This window comes from Myiozetetes cayanensis, unplaced genomic scaffold, assembly GCF_022539395.1.
Source record: "Myiozetetes cayanensis isolate MyiCay16 unplaced genomic scaffold, myiCay2020 scf62, whole genome shotgun sequence".
Classification (NCBI taxonomy): domain Eukaryota; kingdom Metazoa; phylum Chordata; class Aves; order Passeriformes; family Tyrannidae; genus Myiozetetes; species Myiozetetes cayanensis.
Window position 1 is genome coordinate 133883 of NW_026087876.1, and position 24105 is coordinate 157987.

The 24105-nt window shown below is 58.4% G+C and overlaps 3 protein-coding genes across 3 annotated transcripts; 1 reads left to right on the top strand and 2 right to left on the bottom strand.

Annotated features, from left to right (window-relative positions):
- The first annotated feature begins 390 nt into the window (after positions 1-390).
- Positions 391-8207, top strand: CKAP2L (cytoskeleton associated protein 2 like). The gene is made up of 9 exons (XM_050337372.1): positions 391-447; positions 1347-1413; positions 2398-2464; positions 3702-4807; positions 5239-5431; positions 6680-6835; positions 7178-7241; positions 7559-7706; positions 7799-8207. The coding sequence occupies exons 1-9, from the start codon at positions 426-428 to the stop codon at positions 8040-8042; spliced, it is 2067 nt and encodes a 688-aa protein (XP_050193329.1). The 5' UTR covers positions 391-425; the 3' UTR covers positions 8043-8207.
- An 888-nt stretch (positions 8208-9095) lies between these two features.
- On the bottom strand, positions 9096-13519 carry LOC126651463 (cytosolic purine 5'-nucleotidase-like). Its single transcript, XM_050337371.1, has 18 exons — positions 13383-13519; positions 12829-12902; positions 12626-12743; positions 12461-12556; positions 12284-12375; positions 12136-12193; positions 11925-12018; positions 11759-11812; positions 11575-11658; positions 11396-11437; positions 11201-11308; positions 10974-11040; positions 10730-10900; positions 10502-10553; positions 10354-10414; positions 10058-10234; positions 9796-9897; positions 9096-9709 (listed from the first exon to the last, which is right to left on the bottom strand). The coding sequence occupies exons 1-18, from the start codon at positions 13469-13471 to the stop codon at positions 9662-9664; spliced, it is 1587 nt and encodes a 528-aa protein (XP_050193328.1). The 5' UTR covers positions 13472-13519; the 3' UTR covers positions 9096-9661.
- Positions 13520-14459: 940 nt separating this feature from the next.
- On the bottom strand, positions 14460-23236 carry SLC20A1 (solute carrier family 20 member 1). Its single transcript, XM_050337369.1, has 11 exons — positions 23076-23236; positions 22394-22861; positions 22162-22302; positions 21999-22084; positions 20432-20528; positions 18764-18883; positions 17011-17259; positions 16370-16919; positions 15926-16111; positions 15581-15665; positions 14460-15139 (listed from the first exon to the last, which is right to left on the bottom strand). The coding sequence occupies exons 2-11, from the start codon at positions 22707-22709 to the stop codon at positions 14978-14980; spliced, it is 1992 nt and encodes a 663-aa protein (XP_050193326.1). The 5' UTR covers positions 22710-22861; positions 23076-23236; the 3' UTR covers positions 14460-14977.
- Between the last annotated feature and the right edge of the window lie 869 nt (positions 23237-24105).

Below are 24105 nucleotides of genomic sequence, written 5' to 3' on the forward strand. Positions count from 1 at the left end.
TATGGTATGGTATGGTACGGTATGGTATGGTGTGCCACGTCACGCGATGTCACACCACACGATGCCATATCGTGACGCCATCACACAGCACGGCATGGCATGGCATGGCATGGCATGACACGGCATGACATTGCGTGGCGTTGCATGGCGCAGCGTGGCCAGCCGTGGCACGGCTTCACATACCGCGGCGTGGTATGCTGTGGCCTGGCACGATGTGTCGCGACATGTCGCGGTGTGTCACCGTGTGTCACCGCAAGGCCCCGCCCGCCAGAGAGCAGCCTTGTCCCCGCCCCCCGCCCTCCTCCAGCCAATCACGGCTCTTCTCTCTGCCGGCCCCCTCTCTCCATTGGTCAGTTCGAAGAAGGCGGCGGCCAATGGGCGCGGAGCGGCGGTTGGTGGCGGTGCCGGTGGTCGCGGCGCCCGGGATGGAGCGCGCGGGGGCGGCCGGTGAGGGGCTGGGGGGGGCGGGGAGCGGAGCGCTGGGGTCCTGCGACCTGGGGACCCTCTGGGACGGGCACACTCCGCGGGGATCCTGCGGGGTGGCCGCGAGTGCCGTGGGATGGGAGTGCGGGGAGTGTTGGGCTGGGGGCGGCCAGAGACAGGCCCGTGGTGGCCTCTTGGCAGAGGAGCAGGGGCGGCCTGAGGGGCTGCTGGGGCTCTGGGAAGGAGGCTGAGGTAGTCAGAGGGGGTGAGGGTGCGGGTACCCACGAAACGGGCCCAGGGGCGCGGTCTGGCAGGAGGGCAGTACGGGAGGGCCGGGGGTGTGTCGGGGGTCTGCGCTGCTATTGGGGCTTTGTGGAGGCCTTTCAGGGCAAGGGGCTGGGAGTGCTGGAGATGCCCTCGGAGCCCAGGACACGTAGAGGGGGAGGGTGGGACAGTGTTATGAACGTGGGGGGCCCTGGGGACAGGGTGATGCTGGACTCTTGCCCCAGTGCCACAGCAATACCGGGAATGTCAGAGGTATCCTCTGTCCTCCTGCTGAGGCTCCTCACTTTTCCCTGTTGCCTGTGTTAGCAGAGATCTTGGCCACCACTGGGTGCAGGCCTGCAGGATACACAGCTGCCAGGGGGTCACGGGCAGCATCTCCCCTTTCCCTCTGCAAGCTGACTGAGCCTGGCACAGCTGAGGTGTTGAGCAGCACCACGCTGTGAGGGTCAGGGAGCTTAAGTGCCAATGAGCCCCTGGGCAATATCGTGTGCATTGAATTTCAGGGCACAGCATTGCCAGGCTCTCCAGGCACGGGAGTGCAAGGTAGTGTGTGAGGGTAACAGAAACTGTTTGTCAGGGTACTCCTTCTGCAGGACCGAGGCAGTGCTGCATGCACATCTCCTGTCATCTCTCTGCAGAGCAGCGGAGGAGCCAGCTGCAGGACTGCCGAGCAGCCAAGGAAAGGCTGAAACACCTGAGTGCAAAGTAAGTCAAGATGGGCTTGGACTAGATGATCTGTAAAGGTCCCTTCGGGCCCAAATCACTCAGTGATTCCCTGAGCTATAACTGGCTTTTCCCCACTAGCCAGTGTCTGCTTTCTCTCACCTGCATACAGAGAACCAGCTCCTGCCGGGCCCCGCAGTCTGAGTTCTGCCCCACAGCACCCCAGCACTGCTCTGTAGTTACTGGCAGTGGGATCAAAGGGACAGCTTGAGTGCTGTCATTTCCACCAAACACCACTAAGGCAGAAGAAATGAAGAGAAAAGATACAGGACCTTTCTTTATGGCATAGTACAGCACTTGTGTTGAACTGGGATGATCACCTCTCTCTCCGGGCTCTTTTCTTACAGAAAAATACCTGCACAAGCATTAACCTTCCCTGAGGGCTGAGTTGCTTGCCCCGGTACTGAGGAGTGGGGAAAATCCATAGCTGGCTGTTGTCAGAGGGCTCTAGTTCCAGGAGGAGGAGGGGGAGGGGAGTGGGACTGTGGTAGCTGACAGTGGGCTGCCATCCCACCTCCTTGCTTTGCTGCCCGTGTCCGGGCAGCTGTGGGGCCCGAGGGCTGGGACACTCCAAGGCACCACTGTGACCTGCAGCATGGCAGCAGCATGACCTCAGCTGTCTGTGGCACACAGGACAAGTCAGAAGCCTCCAAACCCCTTACCTGCCAGACCCCAGCCTGCATGAACCATTTTGGTTGCTTTTGTTGTCTGTGGAAGTTTTGTGACAACCTTGGATGTTAATGGCTTGTGTTGCTTTTCTGTTGCTTCACAAAAGAATTATAGTATGTGGTACTTCCTGGATGGGTTTTTGATTTCTGAAAGCTTCTCCTAAGCTCCTGTGTCTGAGACAACCAGCAGTGGGTTAGATATTTGACTCTTTCTGCGGTGGCTGATAAATAACCAAAAAAGTTGTTAAATAACCCAATAACTTGTTAAATAACCTGATAACTTTTTTGACTCTTACAGACCCTTTTTAAAGGACCGGACAAATGACCTGAATCCACCCTTAGAATCAGTTTCTAGACTCAAACATGTAAGTAGAAAGCTTTCGAGTCTTTCATGTTTGAAGTGAGTCTGGGCAGAACGGGGTTGCCTGTTGCAAAAGAGTGTTTTAGGGTTGCTTGAAGAAACACCATCAAAGGTGCAAAAGCAAGTTTAATATAAAAGTGAAAGCACAAAGAAGTTCACTGGCAAGGTTCACTCTACTACTTACTGGATGGTTAAAGCACACAGAGAAAAAGCAAATTAGAACCTCAAATCAATCAATCTAAAACCAAAACCAACCTAAAAATGTTGAGCTTGGGGCTTGGCCTGGAGGATGGGAAAGGGTAAGGATAGGATGGGAAGAAGATAGGATGGGAAGACCCATCCGTTGAGTCACAAGTTTCAGAGCAGACCCCCTCGCTAATCTGAGGCCAGGACTTGACCAACAATTTAGGCCTACAGGTTCTAACAGCACTTAATCAGTAGGTTAGGTTAAACAATTAGCAAAGGATTCATATAGAATTTACTGTAGCACAACAGTAAGTCACTTACAGACCTGATTTACTGACAAGTCTGAAGTACTTAAGAACCGAGGAGAGCCACCTTCCTGGTACATTTGCTGTAGCATATTCACACTCGCACACAAACCTGAAGAGTCTGTACAAGGTACCTTTGAAAAATTCCCCTCAAATTCAGTGAAGGACTCACATCTCTGCTTTTGCATCTTCTCGATGGGCAAGGGGTTGAGCCTCGAGGAGGGGCTCCATCGTCACTGTTTGCTGATCCTCCAAGTATAATAAATGTGAAAGTTTGCTGGCCCTGAGGGGCCCCACTCAGAGGGAGATGCTGGTCACAGCCCACTGCAGTCCAGGAAAGCTCAAAGGGTCTCACTCAGGGCCTCTGTTTATATGGTTGTAAGAGAGTGGGCTTTAGTCATAATAATTTTTCATCCTTGCTACAATTTGGGTCAGCAACTTTCTTTGAAAACCACATCCCCAAGTCAGGGTCATGAGTTCCTGACTCCAGATGGGGACACTCAATAGATTGCTAAATAGCTGGCAATGAGTCAACTACTTATTTTTTCAGAGGAACTTCATTTAGTTTAGTTAGGAGTTTCAATTTGAAAGACTGATCCTTTGCCCATGTTCTGGAGGATGCTGTGTTACTGTTCTGTTGACAACTGCTTTGTCACCATGGGCCTTCACGTGGCTGTCCCCCTGGGCCAGTTGTCAGGGCCTGACCAAGCTGAGCTCTCCTTGGAGCTGAGGGCTGCTTTGTCTCTCCAGGTTGACAGGAACAAGAAGGATGTTCTCAGAAACGTGACGAAGAGTGCTCAGGGGGATGGCAAGCTTAGTGCCAAATCCACACAGCATACTGGCCACGCTGGCCAGCAGAAGCCTTCAAACACATTCCAGAGAGCAGTGGGGGTGCATCCAGTGCAACCAGGGAAGAGCACAAAGCTTCCTGCTTCTGCACAGACCAGAGGCAGGCTCCCAGCTCTAGACTCTGGTCACCTAAATCCAGAAAGGAAGCAGAAGTCTGCACAGGAGACTGTCACCACTACAGCACTTCATGTGGGAAGTGACCACTCCTCTCCTGGAGCACCTTGCTCCCTGAATGAGGAGCTGCAGGATGGGCTGGTCTGTCACAAGGAGAACCTCAGCCCACGAGCCTCCACACTCCCAGAGCTAAACAGAGATTCCAAATTTGATGGAAGCAGTCTTGGAAAGAAGAGAGTCTTGGCTTACAGGCAAAGCTCAGCCAAAATGTCAAGGCCTGCTGTGGGCCCAGAGGACAAAATTAATAACCACCAGGATAAGAAAAACCCAGTTCCAGATAAATTCAGGAAAATCCTGCCAGGCTCAAAGAGCGTGTCTCAAAAAACAAGTGTCAGAACTCAGCCATTGCAGCCCCCTAGGTTCCTTCCTGCTTCTGCTCATTTGCTACATAAAACCCCAGGGACAAACCAGGAAAAAACTACGGCAGTGAAGCAACCTGTGGGAAAGCCACTTGACAGAGCTCCAGTGGGAGGTTTTAAGCATCAATTCCGACCCCCAGTGAGAAGTTCTCCCACTAAGCCTCTGGCCTCAGGCAGGCCCCAGGGGACAACAAACCTGAAATCCAGCCTGAACCGAGGTGGCACCGTGTCATGGTCAAGGCCCGTGATTAAAGGGGGGATGGACAGGAAGGACATGAACGTGGTGTGTCCCAGCCACACAGCAGCATCCCGAGGAACAGGCCATCCAAACCAGCCTCGCAGCACACACTGCTCCAAAACTCGTGCACTTGAAGGTGATTTGAGGAGTAGGAAAGATCAGCTTAAACCGGAGCTGCAGAAGACAATTGTGCAGGCTGGGCGTGTTCCCAGGATCCCGTCGGCTGCAGATCGTAAGTAAGTGGCAGCTTTGGCCACCTGGATCCTGCTTCCAGGGAACAGCAGAGTTTAAGGGTTTGACTGAGCGAGCCAGCACCATCCTGCTGGAAATGGGGTCTAAAGTCTTTTTTCAGTGAAGGCTTGTTGGGAGGTTGATGTCCCAGAAAAGAGAGTTGGGAAAGATGTTGGGTGGGGCCCTGGGTTCCTCTCCCACCAATTCAGTGAGTGGGAGGAGAGTGTGTGGCCATTCTGTGTTAGCTTCAAGGCTTACACTTGTGAGGGTTTTCCTTTCCCAGTCTAGAGCTCACATGTGTTTTTGGGATAAATGTACCAGTTCTTCCCAAGCAGCTGAAGTTGGCTAACGGGATTCTATGGAAAAAACAGTAGCTTGACAAGAGCTGGCTGCCTGCTGGGGTGGTAACCAAGGTGATCCCTTGATCCTTGGACAGGAAACAGCTGGAGGAGTGGTTGGCATTGAAAGGCAAGACATACAAGCGGCCACCGATGACACTGCTGCAGAAGCAGGCAGTGAAGCCGCCCTGCAGAAAGGTCGAGGCGAAAGAGAAGCAAGAGAATCCAGAGCAGCACTGCCTGGTGAAGATCAACAACATATTGACCGAGTGCCTGAAGTTTGTTGAGAAGGTAGGAATGGGAAAGGGGCTGCTTGAACGGGCTCCTCCTCCACTGGAGCATCCCAGGGGATGAGGACCATGTACCTTCACAGCACAGAGAGGTTGGGAGCAAGCATTCAGTTGCCAGAAGGGAAACATGAGTAGGGAAAATAAAAGTCCTCATGGAGTTATGGGTCGGTCAAAGGCACATGGTGAGCTATGCTGACAGGGAAAACAGAGAGGTACCCCTTCAAAAGGGATGTTATGTTATGTTATGTTTCAACCCCAGCCAGCAGCCAAGCCCCTCGCAAGCACTCATTCATTCCTCCACCAGTAGGATCAGAAAGAGAATCTGAAGGGTAAAAGTTACAGGACTTGTGGGTTGAGATAAAGACAGTTTAACAGGGAAAGTGAAAGCTGTGCACACAAGCAAAGCGAAACAAGGAATTTATTCTCTTCTTCCCATGGGCAGGTTCAGCCACCACCAGGAGAGCAGGGCCCCATCACACGTCATGGGGACTTGGGAAGACAGACGACATCACTGCAAATGTCCCCCCCACTTTATATACTGAGCATATGATCTGGAATATCCCTTTGGTTAGTTTGGGTCACCTGTCCCAGCTGTGTCTCTTCCCAACCTCCCATGCACCCCCAGCGCCCTCCCCAGTGAGGCAGTAGGAAAAGCAGAAAAGGCCTTGGCTCTGTTTAAGTCCTGCTCAGCAGTAACAAAAACATCTTCATCGTCACTGTGTTCAGCACAATCCCAAACACAGCCTCATACCAACCACTGGGAAGGAAATTAACTCTACCCCGGCCAAAAGCAGTGTGGGACTCAAATGTGTCACTGACAGTGTCCTAGAAACTGGCAGTGCAGTCTGCAAAAGCAATGTCTGCAACAGAAACACAGGCTGATTGAACCAACTTGAGGTAGATCCCTACTGGGGTCACGGTCTGAGGTGAGGCTCTGGTGGGGAACTGTGGCTGGGAACACTGACTGCTAGCCCCACTTCATGATTTAGTGGCTCCAGTAATGCCAATACTGGAGTCTATCCCTTGACACCTCTTTGGAGTACTAGACTCATTTATCCAAGGGGAAGATAGAGGCAGGACAGCTTTTATCTGCCCATTGTTGTATAGGAGACTTGTAAACCCAAACTCTTGAGACCCAGTTTCTCCTGGAAAGCACTGGAAGCATAGTCAGGTACTGACAGCTCCCCAGTGCATACCCTTGTCCTTGCCATGGACACCTTTCTCCAAGTCTTTGCCCTTCTCCTTGCAGGGTATCCATGCAGAGGAGCTCTCAAAAGTGCTGTCTGTTGTGCCCCAGGCAGAGAAATTTGCCAAATTCTGGATCTGCCAAGCGAAGCTGCAGGCCCGGAGCGGCCCCTTTGATGTGATGGGGCTGTACAGAGCAGCAGTGTGCGCAGGTGCTCAGGTGTGTGGGGCTCACTGGCTCCCTCTGTTCCCTGCCTCAGCATGGGTGGGCTTCCTCTGGGTCCCGGGGGCTGAATTTTGGGATGAGCTTAGCAGCACTAATCAGTGGTGAAAAAGCCCTTTCAAGCTGCTGGTTCTGTTCCATGGGCAGGGTGGGCACCTGCCCAGCCATGCTGGGTGCTGACATATCCCACTGGGAGAAGGGGAATCCTGCAGCCTCTTCCTGCTGTCCTCAGCATGGGGTGTTGTGATGCAGCAAAAGCCTTTCCTCCTATTCAGCTGTAATTCTAGTCTCCATTCCCATGCCAGACTTGCCCTGACCCATGTTCTGCTTTTCCTGCAGCCACTCCAGGAGCTCAGGGAGGTTGTTCTTGATATTTTGAAGGCTGCAGGCCATACGTCAGAAGGTAACCTGAACATGGGGGAGCTGTCTGGAGTGTGGGCAGGCCAGGGCTCCCTGCTGCTGCCATCTGGGAAACAGCATGGTGTGCAGTCTGTCCCAGCACCCCATGTCCCTCTTGACTTTGATGGAGACCGAGTGTTGTGAAAGTCTGAAATCCTGATCCCAATAATGGGGCAATGTTCCTCTGCCAGGGCTGGGGAGGGTCCTGGCCCGGCACACCTCCATAGCCGGGCGACCTGGCCTGTGTCCGAAACGCCGCATTGTAATCCCTCCCCAGCTGGCACTCTCTGCAACTGCATTGCCCTTTTCCTCTCTTGCCAGGTGAAAAGGCTGAGCAACCCATTCCTTTGGAACCTACAACGCCTTGTCCAGGTGAGAGGCAGCCCATAGCATCAACTCCAGGCCCGGTGGGGAGGCCCCTGACCTCCCTTCCTCTTTCAGTCAAGTTACAGGTCACATCTGCATCCAGGTAAGGCAGAACCCCCCTGCTCCTGGCAACACATACCCTCCATGCCACTGCTCCTCCACAGGGTTTACCCAAGGTTTTTGTCCTCTCCACAGAGGTAGGGAGTTCGCAGAAGGCCCGGAATTGAAATTCCTGACACCTGTGCGGCGCTCACTGCGGGTCGAGCGGGCTGGGAGCCACTACCCGGAGATGCTGAAGGACCATGACCCTGTGGTGTCATCCCTCAGTGAAATCCTGGATGCTGAAGAGGAGACTCAGTTCTTCTTCCGTAAAAACAAGGCTTTGCCAGAGGTGACGGGGCTGGAGGGTGTGAGTTCATACAGCCCTGAGAGCTGCTAAGGGGCTTCTGGTGGAGCCAGTCCACCTGCCCCCTGTGCTGCCTCGCACACAACTCCCCTGGCTGCTCTTGCTGCCCCTCGGTTGTAGGCGTGGGGGGATGGCACAGAATAAGCCTGTTTGAAATATCTAAGTGCTGTTTTAAATATATTAAAGTCTTGCAATAGAGATGTGTGTGGCCTAGTGAGCAGTGTGGAAGACTGCATCCCCCAGGACCATCCTCAGCTTCTCTGCCTGATTTTCCTGCTGTAGGATGGTATCAGTCAGACTGCAACATTCCAAGCACCTCTCTGTTTTGGAAGTGACATCTCAAAGGATTTGCTCGGGAGCTGCCTGTGCCCTACCTGGACAGCATCTGGATGTCCCTGCTGAGAGGCACGTGCAGACCCAGTGTCCAGAGGCACGAGCAGAAGTGCTGTCTCTGCCTGAGTGGTTGGGAGACCTGCAGTGCTCCAGCAGCTTCTGTGCAGGCTGACAGCAGCACCCAGAGGGGTGCAGAGGACCTTGGGGTGCAGCAGGCCAGGCCCCCCAACTTCTGGGCATGGTTGGGGTCCAGGATGGGCCAGGGAGGGGCAGATGAGCCCTGTAAGTACACTTGGGGACCCCTCTGGTGCTGTCCCTGCAACTGGAGCAGGCAATGGCACAATGTACCGGGCAAGGCGTTGGCTCTGGGGGGAGTAAGGGGTCCCTGCTGCAAGCAGTGACCGTACAGCTCCTGTGGAGGTTGGGGGAGCCCGACTGTCCCCTGCCCAGCCCCAGTAAGCAGTGGTCCTGACCCCATTCCACATTTTTGCCTCCTCTTTCCCTCCCAACACACCCACCCCCAGTCTTGGTTCAGCATCTACTGAGTCCTGGATGCCAGAAGAAGTCTCAGAGCAGTGTCCTGGGGTTCTGGTACGGGGCTGGCTCCACTCTGGGGAGCACTGCTGGCCTAGCTCCCTTCTCTGCAGAGGAGGGGTGACTTGGGGCTGCCACCTTCTACCCAGGGGCTTGTGCTTGTCCCAGCTGCTGGGAATTGCCCTTTGCTCCCACCTCCCAGGTGCAGGGACAAAGCAGTTTTCCTTTAAAACAGCCAATTTTATGTCTCTGTGGTGCCAGGAGTTTTGAATATCTTTTATAAATAGAAAAGGGTAGCAAACAGAAGAGGGGAACAGCAGGTGAAGGGGGTTCCCATGGAGCAGCTGTCACCTCCGGAGCCTCCCCCCACTGTACCCAGGGCCACAGTGGAGAGGCTGGAGGGGCAGGAGCTCAGGGACCCCGACTGGTGCAGTGGGCCTTCAGCGATACTGGAGCAGCAACACTGCCCACTTGCCCTGGCTTTGAGTGGCCCCAGGCTGCCATTGAGTTGGCAGCAAGGATGTTAAAGTGGGGCACAGGACAGCCAGCAGGCCGGGGGGGGCCCCCTCTCCTAGCTCCAGGTGTAGTCGGGAGAAGGGTCCCACAGCCTAAGGACAAGTGTGATGGGGGCCATGGGTTAGGGCCACCAATCGTCCTCTGGCCACCAGAGTAGCAGCTGACCATGGGTGGCTTCAGTCTGGCAGTGCAAGTGGTCCAGGGCCACCAAATGCCCTCCTGTGGGGCTGGCACCTGCCAGGGCAGCAGGCACCAGTGCTGGGGTGGGCTCAGGCTTCTCCATCATCCTCCTCCTCCCCGCTGGAGTCCTGGGGAACCTGAGACAGTGAGAGGGCTCAGTGGGAACAGCATCAGCTTGGCAGGACACCCATGTCCTTCCGCCCCTCTGTTCCCTGCCACCTACCTGCTGGCCAGGGTGGCTATGCCGGGCCAGCCAGGGGGGCAGGGCTGTGCCAACTTCCCCTGGGTCCAGCCGAGTGTGCTCCACCGTTGACTCATGTGCCATCTGCAGGGGGGACAAGGCTCCCAGAGAAAGTCTAGCACAGGCTAGCCAAGGGGTTGGGGGTTGGGTGCCCACCCAATGCTTCCATCAGCCCCATCCCCCCTCAGGTAGAGAGGGAAACTGAGGCACAATGGATGAGCAGTGGGGGTCAGGGGCTGCATACCAGGACAGGGGGTGCCCGGAAGAGGTAGCTGAAGGGGTAGTAGAGGAAGTTGATGAAGGAGGCGGCATAGAGGTCTGCATAACGCATCAACTGGTTGGCAAAGAGCGTCTGGCGTGAGCCGCAGCGGAAGAGGCTGCCCATCTTCCCGTAGCACATGTCCATCTCATGTGTGACTTTCTGGGGGTGCAGCAAGACAGTCAGGGCACCCAACGCCCCTGGGGTGCCCCAAGGGGAGAGTCGTTAAAGGGGGGTGGGGCTGAGCTGTGTGCCAGCTGGGATGGCGCCCTCGGTGTCACCTGGATCCGACGCTTGATGGAGCTAATGTCTGGGCGCTCGCTGCTGCCACTGTCCAAGTGCCTGGAATGGGGCAGATCCAGCTGCAGCTTCGCCTGGAGGGTCCTCCACAGGTGTTCCCACCCCTCCCCACTCCCCTCACCCACTCACTGGTACAGCTCAGCCAGGAAGAGATCGAGGCTCCGCAGCTCCTCAAACAGCTCTGCAAGGTCAACGTGGCTGGCTCAGTGCAGGAACCTCCCCCACTGCCCAGCATGACCGACACAGAGGGGCAGGGCATGGCCCGCTGGGGCGGTTTTGCCATCGAGAGGCAGGGGAGGCTCCAGGCCACATCCGCCAGCAGGGCAGGGTCTGTGTCCTCAGCCAGGCACTGCTCACCGCTCTTCTCCGTCCAGACCTGCAGCTCACGGGCCAGTTCAGGCACCACCAGGAAGGTGCGCCAACCCTGCCGCTTCTTGGACTTGAGGATGTCCCCAAAGATGTGGTCCCCCATGTAAAGGATGTCTTTGCCTTTCACACCCAGGAGGTCACACACCACATCTGAGGAGCCTGTGACAGCCAAGGGTCAGGGTGGGGGCATGGGCACGTCCCCCCCATGCCTGGAGCCTGGCCTGGCACTCACCGCCAGAGTAGACGGCGCAGTGCTGGAGGGGGCCGGTGTACGTCCCAATGCGCAGCTTCCCTGTGTCCTGTGGGACAAGAGGACCCCACGATAGGAACACCATTATCTGTGTCCGCTTGGTGCCCACCCAATGGTGAATCTACCCCGCTCTGCCCAGAGGAGCCCCCGTAGTGCTCAAATAGTGCACACTGCCCCAGCTGGCCCCACGACAGGGGAGGGGTCCCCACCGTGTCAACTTGGCGCAGGACAGTGCCCTCAGCGAAGAAGAGGGGCTTGCGGGTGTCCACCACAATCAGGTCAAAATAGGACCTCCAGGGGCGCTGTGGGGTGTCAGCCTGTGGGTGCCAGGGTGGGGGGGTCAGCAAGAGGCTGCTGATGGCACCCTGAGCCTCCCACTCTGCCCACACTGGGGACAGACTCACCTTGTCCCCATCACTGAAGTCAAACAGGTAGGACATGATGGCCTGCAAGGACATCCGGCACTGTTACCCATCCCCAGAGAAGGCAGACACTGACTGCACTTCAACATCCTCCCCTCTGCCACCCCCACCCAGGGCACGCTGGACCTGGCAGGGGGGGCACACGGACACCCCTTACTCACATCAGTGTAGGTATAGTCACTGTTGGTGGCCAGGAAGACCTTCCCCACCTCCTTCATGCGGCTCAGCAGTAGTGGCACACGGGGCTGGTGAGGGGCAAGTCAGCATGGAGGGGGCTTGGGGAGACCATGGGGAACTGGCAAAGGGGAGCAGGGTAGGGAGGGGTCCATGAGGGTCTGCACATACGTCCTTCACCACATATTTCTCCAGGTTCTCCAGCGTCTTCTCCTTCAGGCAGCCCTGCAAAGGGGATGAGGGGTGGAGGCTGGCCAAAACCTCCCAGGCTGCGTGCAGGGAATCTCCAGCACTCTCAGAACCTCCCTCCCCCCAGCCCCCTGCCCACTGCACCCACAGAGAGGTGGACGTGGTCCATGGCCTCGCGCACATCCTGGAACATGCTGAGGAAGGACATGAAGAGGTTCCCGTGTTTGTAGCCGGTATCGCAGCTGCAACAGTCAGGAATGGAGGGGGTGAAGGGGCTGCCCTGCCAAGTGAAGCTCCTCCAAAAGATTATTCCCTGCCATCTGATCCACCAGCAAGCCCCCACCCATCACCTCCCTTACTTTACATATCTGGAGCAGTTGGTGAAGAAGTCCACAAGACAGGCATAGAGATGGGCCTCTGTGTGGGAGGGATATATGAGAGGGGGTGCAGGACAGGACAGCACCCCAAGGTGGTGGGGGTGAGAGGGAGACGGGGGTTGTCACTCACCCGTGAGGTTGAAGAGGGTGTTGAGAATATGGAAGCGCTTCATGTCATCCCGCTGGATGAACTTGTTGGGGTAATAGTGGAGGATTTCGGCTCTGGGGAAGGAGCACGGAGCTGCACTCCACTCCAAGGGTCCCCCCATTCCCCCTTGCCCCTGAGGTGGGGGAGTCCCAGACTCACCCCTTGAGGAAGCGGAAGCCATGAGCACAGACCAGCAGGTTCCCATGGGAATCCACCTTCAGCAGGTTCCCATACAGGGCATCGAACACCAGCCCCCTGCAACACATGGCTGTCAGAGGGTGGGGATCTCACCACCCCTCCCCGGGACCCCCTCCCCAAACTCACCGAGTGGGGAACGTGGGGTCATACTTGTAGGCGAGGATCTCGGGGGGGTACCCAATGGCGACAAGGTGCTCCAGCAATAGGGCAAAAGCCAGCTCCTCGTAGTCAGGGGACTTGTACACTGCAGGGAGGCAGAAGGGATGTGGACAGGGGTTGGGGGGGTACCACCACTGCCCCACCCTGCCTTCGGTCCCCCAAAAACGCACTGGCCAAGGTGTAGTCCATGTCAAAGCCAAAGCACTTGATCTTCTCCAGCGCCAGGCTCCGGTTGACGAAGATCCTAGGGGCGATCAGGTCAGGGGGAGAGTTATAGGGAAACGGGGGTGTTTAGGCCTAGGGGTGGCACAAAGGAGGGGAGGGGGACGTGTTCCCCCATCCTGGTCCCTGCTCAGTGCTCTGTGAGGGTCGTGTGCCTGTCCCAGCCCAAGGACCCCATAGTGAGTTATTGGAGCAGAAAAATGGGCTTTTGAGCTGGAAATGGAGCTGGGGGGGGAGGGGGATGTGTGCTGTGCAGGGAGGGGGGACAGTGGGTCCCTGTTTTGGCCTGCCCCCACCCCTGACACGTCTACGTGGGGTGACCCCAAAGGGCTCTGCTCTCTCCCTGACTCCCTCCAAGATTCCTCTCTCGGTGCCCGTCCCTTGGGTCTTGCCTCCCCCCCACCATGTGCCCTCCCCACCTGTTCCCTCCCAAGCCTCTCCAAGGAGCCCCAAGTCCTGCTGCACCCACAGCCCCCCGCTCCCTCAGCCCCCTCCCGCCCACCGGTGCTGGCAGTCCCTCCGCAGCGCCCGCGGGTCGCCCTGCCCCGGGTTCGGGGCCGCCGCCGGGCCTCGCTCCCCCTCGCTGCCCATCGCCACCGCCTCCGGCCACCGCCTGCGGCCGCCGCCGCTTTAAGGGGGCCCCGCGGGACCGCCCCGGCCCGGCCCCCGGCCCGGCCCCCCCGGGCAGCACGGCCGCGACGAGCCCGGGGCACCCCGCAGTGGTGACCCCAAACGGGGCGGTGACGCCTCTCCCTCCCCACGGGCCCCGCACACAGGGCAGTGCCCCCGCGCCCCTGAACGGGGCTCCCCCTCCCCAGCAGAGCCCGCGGCCGCTGCCCCCGCCGGCCCCCCCAGCCCGGAGCTCTCGGAGCGCCGGGCCGGTGTTTGCTCGGAGACGCCGCTGGCAGCGGGGAGCGACCGGGGGCGAATCATTAACCGGGGTCAGGGACCAGCCCCGCTGCCGCCCCGAGGCCGCCCCGGTGGCCGCCGCGGTCCCGTCAGGGGGCGGGAGCGGGGCCGGCGCGAGGGGCGCCCCGGCCTCACACCGGGGGCCGGGACAGGAGGGAGCACCCACGGCCCCCGGGGCGAAACGACCCCCGCTCGGCGGGGCTGCGCGGCTCGCGTCCCCACGGAGCACATAAGGCACCTCCTGAACCCCACCTGTGTCCCCCCACGGACCCATCCCCATCCCTCAGCACCCCCCGCCCTTTCCCCCGCTTCTTGCGACACGCTGGGGCTGCTGACGTGGGTACCCAGGACCGGCCTTGACCCAGGTAGGAGGGAGCATCCCCAGGCACATGGAGGAGGGCATTGGAGCAGCTGCTGCCCCGGGCTGGGGAGGGGACACATGCACAGCATGGGCCTGGTGACAGGGACAGGAGTTGCTCCAGGTGTTGGGCCCAGATAACACCCCCCCACACCACCACGAGGCTGTTTACAGCCCATCCCATGACACAGTAGGCACGTGGGGCTCTTATCTTCGTCCCCAGCTCACTCGTGGGGCTCCAGGCCAAGGCAGGAAGGGCCATGGGGCAGCAGCCACGCCAGCACCCCAAATCCCCAGAACCACAGGCACTGCTGGCATACGAAGGAAATCTTTATTGAGTCCGAGGTAGCAGCAGTGACGGGGGCCAGAGGGCAGCCCCCAGGACCCCCGCGCAGGATGGTGACCCCGAGCAGGATGGTGTCTGCACCACTACAGCAATGGAGGCAAAGCTGAACACAGCACAGCCTGTGAGGGGGGTTGCCCCACCACCCCCAGCCCTCCCCTCACACGGAGGCCAAGGACCAACCTACATCCTTCCCCCAAGGAATCACTGCCAGAGGATCTTCATTAAAGTCATTAGAAGTGAGAAAGTGGCCCCTGGTAACTGCTAATCTACAGCTACAGCGGAGCAGAGGGGCCACCTGGGAGCACAAACAGCCGCGGTGGTGCACCCCCCACAATGTTAGCGCCAAGACATTTATATTAAAAAAGATACTTCAGTGACAGCACTAGGCAGACATGGGGGAGCTCCACCCCACAGCAGGCAGCTTCGGTGGCTCCTGAAGGGAGGGCAGCCGTGGGAAGCAGGAGCAGTGGGAGCCCTGGTGCCCTCACACCTTCAGGACAGCAAACCTGAAGACGGCCATGATGGCAGCGCTAATGAGGCCGGAGATGGGGACGGTGACAAACCAGGCCATGAAGATGTTGCGGAAGAGGCGCCAGTCCACTGCCTTCCTGGAGCGCAGCCAGCCCACCGAGACCACCGAGCCCACCTGCCAAAGGAGCCAGAGCACGGCTCGGCACCCCCCGACACGCACACTTTCACTCACTCCCCACAGCCCTGGGTCATGCTCCAGCCTGTGGGGACCCCACAGAACGCAGGCAGGGAGTGCAGGGCAAGGAGCTGCCACCCCAGAGGGGTGAGGGGACAGGGCCCTGCAGCATTTGTGTTCCCATGGCCTCTTGGCAGAGCCCAGGGGACCATGAAAGGCGTTTTTGTTTTCCCATCACCTCCCAAGTGCCCCAGGGGGTGCCCCCCCCAGCCCAGGCAGCCCTCGCTGCCTCACATTGAAATGCAAGCGGCACAGCCAGGAGCTGACAGTGGCTGGAGGCCCAGAGTGGGACCCCCCACGCAGCTTGGGCCTATGAGCACTAGGTTTTGGGGATGTTGAGCTCGCACTTAGCCAGCACCATCTCCCCTGCCAACCCCCTACCTTGCAGTGAGTTGTGCTGATGGGGAGGCCGACATTGGAGGCAATCACCACCGTCAGTGCTGACGCCAGCTCGATACTGAAGCCACTGCAGGGACAGAAAGCAGATGAGAATAGAACCAGACACCCCAAAACACGCAGTGGGCTCAGCTCAAGGCAGCACAGCAGTGTCAGCCCCTGGCTTGGCTCTCCAAACACTCAGACCAACCCCCTCCAGGATGCAGGGAGGTGTTGGAGCCACACACGCCCCTGGCTCCACCGCTGAAACCCTCAAAAGAGCAGGAAGAGCGGCTCCTGGCCGCTCTCAGGCTGCCTGGAGCCTCCCCTCTGCTTCACAGCAGCCCTTACCTGGATGGTGTGATGGGAGTCAGGTCCTTCCCCATTGTCTGGATGACTCTCCGTCCCCAGACCCACAAGCCGATGCAAATCCCCGCACCCCCATAGAGCAGCAGCCAGATGGGAGTTGCCACCTTGGTAGCCACATCGCCCGTCTGATAGACCAGGTAGAGTGCGACCAGGGGCCCTATGGCATTGCTGGAAGAGAAAGAGGATCTGGTCTAGAGGGCCAGAGGCTGTTGGCAAGATGGAATATCCCTGGAGGTGTTCGAGGCAAGGATGGACAGGGCTTGCAGCAACTTGGTCTAGTGGAAGGTGTCCCTGCCCATGGCAGAAGGGTTGAAACAAGATGATCTTTAAGCTCCCTTCCAACCCAAACCATTCTGTGATTCCACAGTTCTGTGGGCACTACAGCCCCAGCCAGCAGCCCCCTCAGCTCCCGCTGACCCCACTGACCTGACATCATTGCCACCATGAGCAAAGGAGCCAAAGCAGGCCGTGAGGATCTGCAGGAACTGGAAGAGCAGGGACACCTCAGGCTTGTCCTGGTCGTGCCACTCTTCCAGAGAGCTGCTGCTGCCTTTGCGGTCACTGACACCCAGCTCTGCCTGGGCTGTGTTCAGGTCCACATCTACAGCTGGGTGGGTGTCTGCCACTGCATTGCAGTAGCTGGTGTAGCTGTCCATGCGGACCCTCTTCTTAGTGTCCACCACAGACCAGCTCAGCCTGTCCCCCTCCTCGCCATCCCTGGCACGCAGCGAGTCCAGGGGCATGCCGCAGATGGCCATGGTGTAGGAGGTGTAGCTGTTATTGCGCCTCAGGGGCTTGTCCCCAGAGTCCCCCATGCAGTCCCCCATCTTGGCCAGGTGCAGCTTGTGAAGCAGCTCCTTGTAGAGGCCAGAGTCCTTGTGCACGGTGTGATACTGGTACTGCCCACCTGAGCCCAGCTGGTGGCCCACTGCCTGGCTCAGGTGGACCAGGTTGCCATTGGGCAGCCGCACAGCTCCTGCCGGGGGGGACAGCAGGTGGGGGGTTAACACCCAGGGGTGCCTTGGGTGGGGGGAATCCCACCGCTCATATCACCCCCCACTACTCACCACTGTCAATGCTTGTTTCCTTCAAGTCAAGGCTGGGGAGCCTCTCCTGCTCTGGGCCCTCCTCCAGCTCCCCCAGGTTGAAGGAGACCATCCTCTCCTCCACCGCTGCCTGGGGGGGCACGGCCGACCCCACATCGGCAACAGGGCCCTTGGCATCGTCCAGGGGCACCTTGGCCTCCTCTTGCTCCTCCTTTGGGCCAACGTTCTTCTCCATCAAGGGGCTCTCAGATGGACTCGATTTGATCTCTCCTGTGAAGGGGGGCAGCTACTATGAACTCCTTCCCATCACCGAGCCCAAGGCCAGCAGCAAGCCCACACCCCTCGCCACTCAGATTTATGGCAGCCAAATAAAATTAACAACTCCTCCCCCTCCCCTGAACTTTGGAAACTGACGGGCAGTCACACCTTGTCCCGGGCACAACAGCCAAACCATCTAAGACAGCTCATCCCCTATTTTTAGACCCCCCCACCCACACGGGGTGTGGTAAACACCATTATGGGGCTTTTATGCCGGTAATGTCTAGGGCAGAGGTTCCTCTTTGGGCCATATTTGTCCCATCCCCATGAGCCGTGGGATGCTCTGGACCACTTCTGGAGCGGCTGTGACCCCTGAAGCTGACAGAAAGGTGCCCAGAAGAGCCCAGCTCCTCTGCCAGCCTGGCAGCTCCAACCCGGGCTCCTCTCCAGCTTCCATTGGTGGGTGACAAACCCAAACAGGAGTCGGTCTCCACCTCTCAAAGGCAGCCTGTTTTCCTGCCCCCCCACCCCCACCCCGGGAGGCAAACCAGCAGTGCTCAGCCCTGAAGCTGAGGCTGTTCCTCCCACTCTACCGGGAAAAGCATGTTTTCTCCAGGTGAAAACATGAGGTCAGCTCCTTCAGACAACAACTAAAACCACCTCCTTGTCACAAACATGACCATTACCCAGTCACTTCATTTGCCTCAAGGGCTGGGCTGTGGCATCAAATCCCCCATCCTGGAATCCAGTCCCTGCAGAGCTGTCTCCCTCTGCATGCCCACTTCCTCTCAGGGATGCTGTGGGCAGGCAGGGAGCCTGTCTGGCAGGCAGCAGAGACTGCCTTGCCTTGCAGGCAGGAGTTAAGCTGAGCAGCTGGAAGATTGTCAAGAGCAGCCATAAAGCTGTTAGTCACACCCTAATTACACCAGCACGACAAGGACACCGGTTATCCCCTCATTGCCAGCTCCCGAGGCCCCAGCCTGCACACACCATTGATATTCAGGACCACATGCGGCTGCTCAGGAGGCAGAGCTCGGGGCTGCTCCTTTGGATGCCTTTCAATAGACTGTTTTGGGTTTTTTTGCTACAGGGAATTTCATCAGCTTTAAACTTGTGATCTGCATCAGCCGGGCCAAGGATTGCTCCGCATGTATGAGAGGATTAAAGGTTACAACAGGCACGTTGTCTCCTGCCTTCTCTGTCCTCTATTAAAGTGGCACCAGCTGTCTGACACTTCCCACAGCTCAAGGACAGATCACCCTGCAGATAAATGGGTTCCAGACACAGATCAGCAGCACAATGGCTACTCTGAGGGTGTTTTGGGGTGCCCGGGTTGGGAGCAGGCAGGGCTCAGCATGGCAAGTGCCCCAGTGACTCAGAGCAGGTTAATCCCTGAGCAAAGATGAGGATCCTGCTAATAACAGCCCCACAGCTAATGGGATCTGCTGCTGGGAAGAGAAGTCAGTTAGCCAGAGCATGCCCTTCCCTGAGGATTGCAGAGGGATGTAGTACTTACGGTCGATTTTCTTCTTCATTCTCGGACATACAAAGAACCAGACGACGAGAGCACAGACAACAGCACTGCCCGCCGAAATTAGGAGGATACCCCACAGAGGAAGTTTGTCAAAGCCCAGCACTAGGAAATAAAACAACGGATCTTTGAAAACCTCTGGGCAAAACCCTCCTCGACATATGACTTTGCTTTTCCCAGGCAAAGGGACTCCATCCCCTGCAACAGCCCTGAGCTAATCCACCTGCCAGGGAGAAACGCTGCTGACTGCACCAAGACCCAGGGTGTGTCCTCCAGGTCACATCCCTGTCAGCTGCTGACCCACACACAACCCCTTTCCCCAGCTGAACCCCACCGGGAGCAGTGCACGCCCTGGGCTCCACACAGCCCTTGCCTCCTCACTTGCTGCAATGTCAAAGAAAAAAAAAAAACGCCTCCAAGTGCAGCTGCTGCAGCACTAGTGCCGTGTCCCCACTCCAGAGAGGACAGGGAGGCCTGGGCTACTCCCACTGGAGCCCACCGACCCCTCTGGATGCCAGGGAAGGCAGCTCTGCTGCTCCAGGAGTCACCAGGGATTTCAGTTTCATGGCATCTGAGGTGATACATGACCCAGTTCAGAGCATTCCCACAGGCAGCCTGACTTTGAGCAGAGGGCTGGCATCATGCAGCCCTGGTGAGGGCATCAGGTGCTCGTGACCACCCAAACCCTGCATTTTTTGCTGCAGGCAGTGACTTACTGCTCCTAAGGCACCCTAGCACTTCCAGCCACCTCACCCACGCACAGGACTTCCTGCAAACCCTGTGCTTAAGTGGCCCAGCATTTCAGGGCTCAGGATAAACATGGATCCACCTCGGGGATGCTGAAGGATTAAGAGATTTTGGAGCACCTACAGTGCCCCCAGCACCATTGCAGCCCTGCCCTCTCCCCCACGCTGGACAGCCTGCGGAAGGGGAAGCTGACATCCCTCCAAAAATTTTTCCAGTCACTGTTTACAGAGCAAACCCTACCAGAGCCAGCACCAACTGCCCACATCCCACCTCCAGCGGCTCCTCCACAACAGGAAACCCACGCTCACACCAAAAACAGCTCATGCCAAGTCACCCCCACAGACAACAGAGGTAACCGAGTCCCCAGCTCCATGGCAAATCTGCCCGTCCTGCTGAGCCCTCTCCTAGTCCTGCCTGTGACCTGTCCCCTGCACAACAGCATCTCAGTTTGGCTTTTCCAACTGAAGCCCAGACTCCTCAGCACAGGGGCCAGCTCTTCTTGCCAAGGATTAGCTTGTTTTAAGGGCCAGGTGAATGAGGAGATGCAGCCCCCATCCCTGCTCCTGGCCCCACTACCAGCAGCCCGAAGAGTTTCTTCGGTGGCCGCCAGGTACCTGAGCTTTAGCACAGGTAAGAGAAGGGAAGGGGAAGTCATGTTATTAGCCAGTCCTGGGAAGTCTAAGGAGAAATGTCTGGAGGAGTTTAGTTTGAGCAGGTCTCTTTGGTTGGGCAACTACCTAGCCCAGACAGCGCAGGCCAGCCTGCCGCCTTCTGTAATTGGCACAGGCCAGCCGCCTTCTAGGAGATCTCAGCCCTGTAAAGCAAAAAAGGAGTAAATCGTGCATTTAATGGAGGCTTTAGAAAGAATTCCAAAATTCAGGTTCAAGCATTCTGCTGGGTACTTACAGGGTGCCCCAGTATACATGATGGAGAAGAGGTTGATCCCCACAGTGCAGGCATAGAAGACGGGCAAAGCTCGCAGGCCGTTGGGAACAGGATCTGCCTGGAAAACACGGATCAGTGCTGTGGAGAGGCAGACCAGGGGGCTGTGCAGCGGCCAAGGAGCAGCCCAGCAACAGACCCTTTCCAGAAGGGGTTTGTGCCCTCGGTCACACCTGCTGGTGGCAGCTCCTGCAGGTTCTGCCGGGAGCCAGAGCTCCCAGCAGTCTTTAGGGAACAACCCACAGCCAGACCCTCCACCATCTGGGAGGGCAGGAGGTGGTAGAATACTGTGAGTCCCACAAGGCTCCCAAGCGAGCCGTGGCAGGCCCAGCTGAGGGTCCCAGCACTTCCAAACCTAGAGCATCTCATCTCTTCCTGGCTCCTGAACCCTTCCCCTGGCTCCCCAGCCTGCCACCTCCACCTATGTTTTCCTTTTAACTCCCCAGGCACTTTCAAAGCTTTTACCTCTTTCCTGCTGACTCGGACAAAATAAAAAGTCCATTACTCACAAAGCGGCTTATTTGACCACATACCTGCGCCGTGAGCCTCTTGCACCAGCAGCAGGAGCATTTAATCCATGCTGCTGCCCAGCAGTCAGGGTCTGGTGTCAGAACAAACACACTGAGCCTTCCTGAACGCCGAGCAGCACAGACCAACCGGACTGCTCAGCACCAGCATGGAGCGTGACAAGGCCAGCCCTGCTTTGGGAGGCCGGTTACACAAGATTACTGTGACAGCGGTGACGCTGAGCAGTTTTAAAGGGCTGCCACTGATAAGATCTCAACATCTCTTGAACAAGAAATTATTAGAGCTAAAACCTGAAGGAATTTAACCTCAGATATACAGAAGAAAATGCTGGAGTTCTCTGCATAGCTGGCAGGACACCCCTGCTCTGGGCTGACACCATCCTGCACTCCAGAACAATCATCATCATCTCAGAAAGATGAGATCTAAGGCTGTCATCTTCTTTCCAAATACTTTGTGTGCCCAATCCCTCTGTCTGGGTTTTCAACACTCCCCACAGTACAAGTGAGTCCCCAGAGGCAGCTCAAGCACCCCTCACCTTCCTCAGGTGGAAGGAATGTGCTTTCCTCAGCCCCAGGGACAATTCTGTCCCTCCCAGCTGAGGAAAGCCGAGTCTGTGGGTCACTGCCTTCACCTGCAGCCTGTCCCAAGGGCAGGTCCAGCCTTGTACCAGGATTTTGGAAAAGCCCAGCAAGCAGCTCTGACCTTATTTATTCTGGGATACTTCACTACTGGAAAATGGGACTGTTCCTGCTAAGGCCAAGCAAGACAATTCCCTTATTTCAGAGGGGGAAAGATGATGCCACCACACCCCCCAGTTCTGCTCTGTGGAGTGGCCACAGCTCCCATTTCCCACCACTTCAGCTCCCAAAGGGCTCCCCTGGTGCCAACACGCAGACTTCAGGATGTGCCTAGAGAAACCGTGATGACCATAGGCCAATCAACGAGTCCATCAGGAACAGCCAAGAGCCCTAAAGTGTCAGGAAATGGGGCAGACAACCCTTACCTTACAGAGGATGAACTTCTGGACGAGGAAGAACAGAATAGCAGACATGATGCCCGAAAGAAGGGGTGAGATGAACCAGGACAACACTAGGAAAGGAGAGGCACAATTAGCACCATGCTGCTGCCAGGGGAAGCCCAGGGAGGCCACGCTAGGGTGGACTTACCAATCTTCAGCAGTTCAGACCACTTGACACCTTCTTGCCCTTGGGCCACCAGCGAGAAGCCAATGGTCGCTCCAACAATGCAGTGGGTACCAGAAATGGGAAGCTTCAAGAATGAAGCCATCAGCTGCCACACAGCAGATCCTGGAGAAGGAGGAGAAGCCTAGTAAGAAAGCCATCACTGGGGCATCCCCAGGCACGCTGCCCCCCCCATTGTGACCCCCCTGTTCCTTACCAAACATGGAGCTGATCGAACCTGCCATCAGCAGCTGCTGGGTGGAATTGTACATCTCCACATCAATCAGCCCCTTCCGGATGGTCTCACTGACCTTGGCTCCCAGCAGGACAGAGCCCACCGTCTCGAAGATGCTGGCCAGGATGCAGGCCTGCCGAAGGGTCACCACCCCCGAGCCCACGGCGGTCCCAAAGGAGTTGGCCACGTCGTTGGCACCGACAGAGAAGGCCAGGACGAAGGCGATAATGAAGCCCAGGATCAGCATCCAGAGGAAGCCGGCCATGGGGGAAGTCGGCACCGCGGGGGGCGGTTCCATGGTGGGTGCGGGGCGATAGGTTAATAAATTAGGTATAAAATTAAATAGGGGGGTTTGCTATAGAGCACGGGGGGGCTCCGACGTCCTACGGGCCCGCCGGCTGTGGGGGCTGGGGGCTGGGTGCCACGCCATGGTCTGCGCCGCTCTTCATCCTGCGGGAAAGATGGGGATCAGCGAGAGGGGTGCGGGGGGCGGTACCGGATACCGGACCTTCCCCCCGCCGGTAACCGCCGCTCCCGCGCGCGCCACCGCGCCCTCCCATCGCCGTGTGTGTATATGTGTATATGTGTGTATATGTGTGTGCATGTGTGTGTGTATATGTGTGTGTGTGCGCCCGCGCAGCCACCGCCCGTCACCTCCGCTCACCGGCTGGGCCGAGCCGCGCTGTCGGTGTCGCTCCGCTGGTGCCGCCGCTCAGGCCCGGCCCGCTCCCGTTCGGATCGGCTGAGTTGGGTTGGGTTGAGCACGGTCCGACCCGCCCCGCCCCCGTCCGGTCCACTCCGGTCCGGTCCGGTCCGATCCCGGCCACCCCCGCCGCCCCGACTGGCGCGGCCGCCCGGCCCGGCGCGCTTTAACACCGCCCCCGCCCCACGTGACCGCCGCCCCGCCCCTCTCGCTAGCGCGCGGCACCGCCCTCGTCGCCCATTGGCCCGCTGCTGGCGGGAAAGGGCGGGGCCGTGCCGCCATTGGACAGCGCCGAGCACAGAGCGCGGGCCCGGCCCCGCCCCCCGCGCGGGCAGGGCGCCCGGGAACCACGTGCGTGCTCGGCGGCGCCCCCGGGGCGGAGCGGCGGGAACGGCACCGGAACGGCACCGGGACCGGCACCGGGAACCGCACCGGAACGGCACCGGGACGGGACCGGGAACCGCACCGGAACGGCACCGGGAACGGCACCGGGAACCGCACCGGAACGGGACCGGCACCGGGAACGGCACCGGGAACCGCACCGGAACGGCACCGGAACGGGACCGGCACCGGAACGGGACCGGCACCGGGAACGGCACCGGGAACGGCACCGGGAACCGCACCGGGACCGGCACCGGGAACGGCACCGGACTCAGCCCCGGACTCAGCCCCGGACTCAGCCCCGCATAGCCCACCCCGGCACAGCTCGGCCTCGCACAGCCCGGCACCGCACAGCCCAGCCCCGGCAGCGGGACGGACCGGCATAGCCCGGCTCCGCACAACCCGGCCCCCGCACAGCCCGGCACCGGCACAGACCGGCCCCGGCACAGCCCAGCCCGGCGGTGTGCTGGCTCGGCTCTGGCACAGCCCGGCACCGGTGTGGCACACTCTGGCGCGAGTGTGGGCTCTGCCCTGGCACCATCTGGCTCAGCCCGGTACAAGTGTGGGCTCTGCTAGGCTCGGGCACGGCTGTGGGCTCGGCTCTGGTGTG

Excerpts from the sequence above, each read along its gene's own strand:
- CKAP2L (XM_050337372.1), top strand. The coding sequence starts at position 426 with ATGGAGCGCGCGGGGGCGGCCG. Across the intron at positions 4,808-5,238 it reads CCGTCGGCTGCAGATCGTAA|GAAACAGCTGGAGGAGTGGT; the intron begins GTAAGTGGCAGC and ends ATCCTTGGACAG. Across the intron at positions 7,242-7,558 it reads TGCAGGCCATACGTCAGAAG|GTGAAAAGGCTGAGCAACCC; the intron begins GTAACCTGAACA and ends CTCTCTTGCCAG.
- LOC126651463 (XM_050337371.1), bottom strand. The coding sequence starts at position 13,471 with ATGGGCAGCGAGGGGGAGCGAGGCCCGGCGGCGGCCCCGAACCCGGGG. Across the intron at positions 12,903-13,382 it reads CGGAGGGACTGCCAGCACCG|GATCTTCGTCAACCGGAGCC; the intron begins GTGGGCGGGAGG and ends GATCGCCCCTAG. Across the intron at positions 10,415-10,501 it reads TTCCTGGCTGAGCTGTACCA|GCACTTGGACAGTGGCAGCA; the intron begins GTGAGTGGGTGA and ends GCCCCATTCCAG.
- SLC20A1 (XM_050337369.1), bottom strand. The coding sequence starts at position 22,709 with ATGGAACCGCCCCCCGCGGTGCCGACTTCCCCCATGGCCGGCTTCCTC. Across the intron at positions 22,085-22,161 it reads GTCTGAACTGCTGAAGATTG|TGTTGTCCTGGTTCATCTCA; the intron begins GTAAGTCCACCC and ends CTCCTTTCCTAG. Across the intron at positions 17,260-18,763 it reads AATGAAGAAGAAAATCGACC|GAGAGATCAAATCGAGTCCA; the intron begins GTAAGTACTACA and ends CCCCCTTCACAG.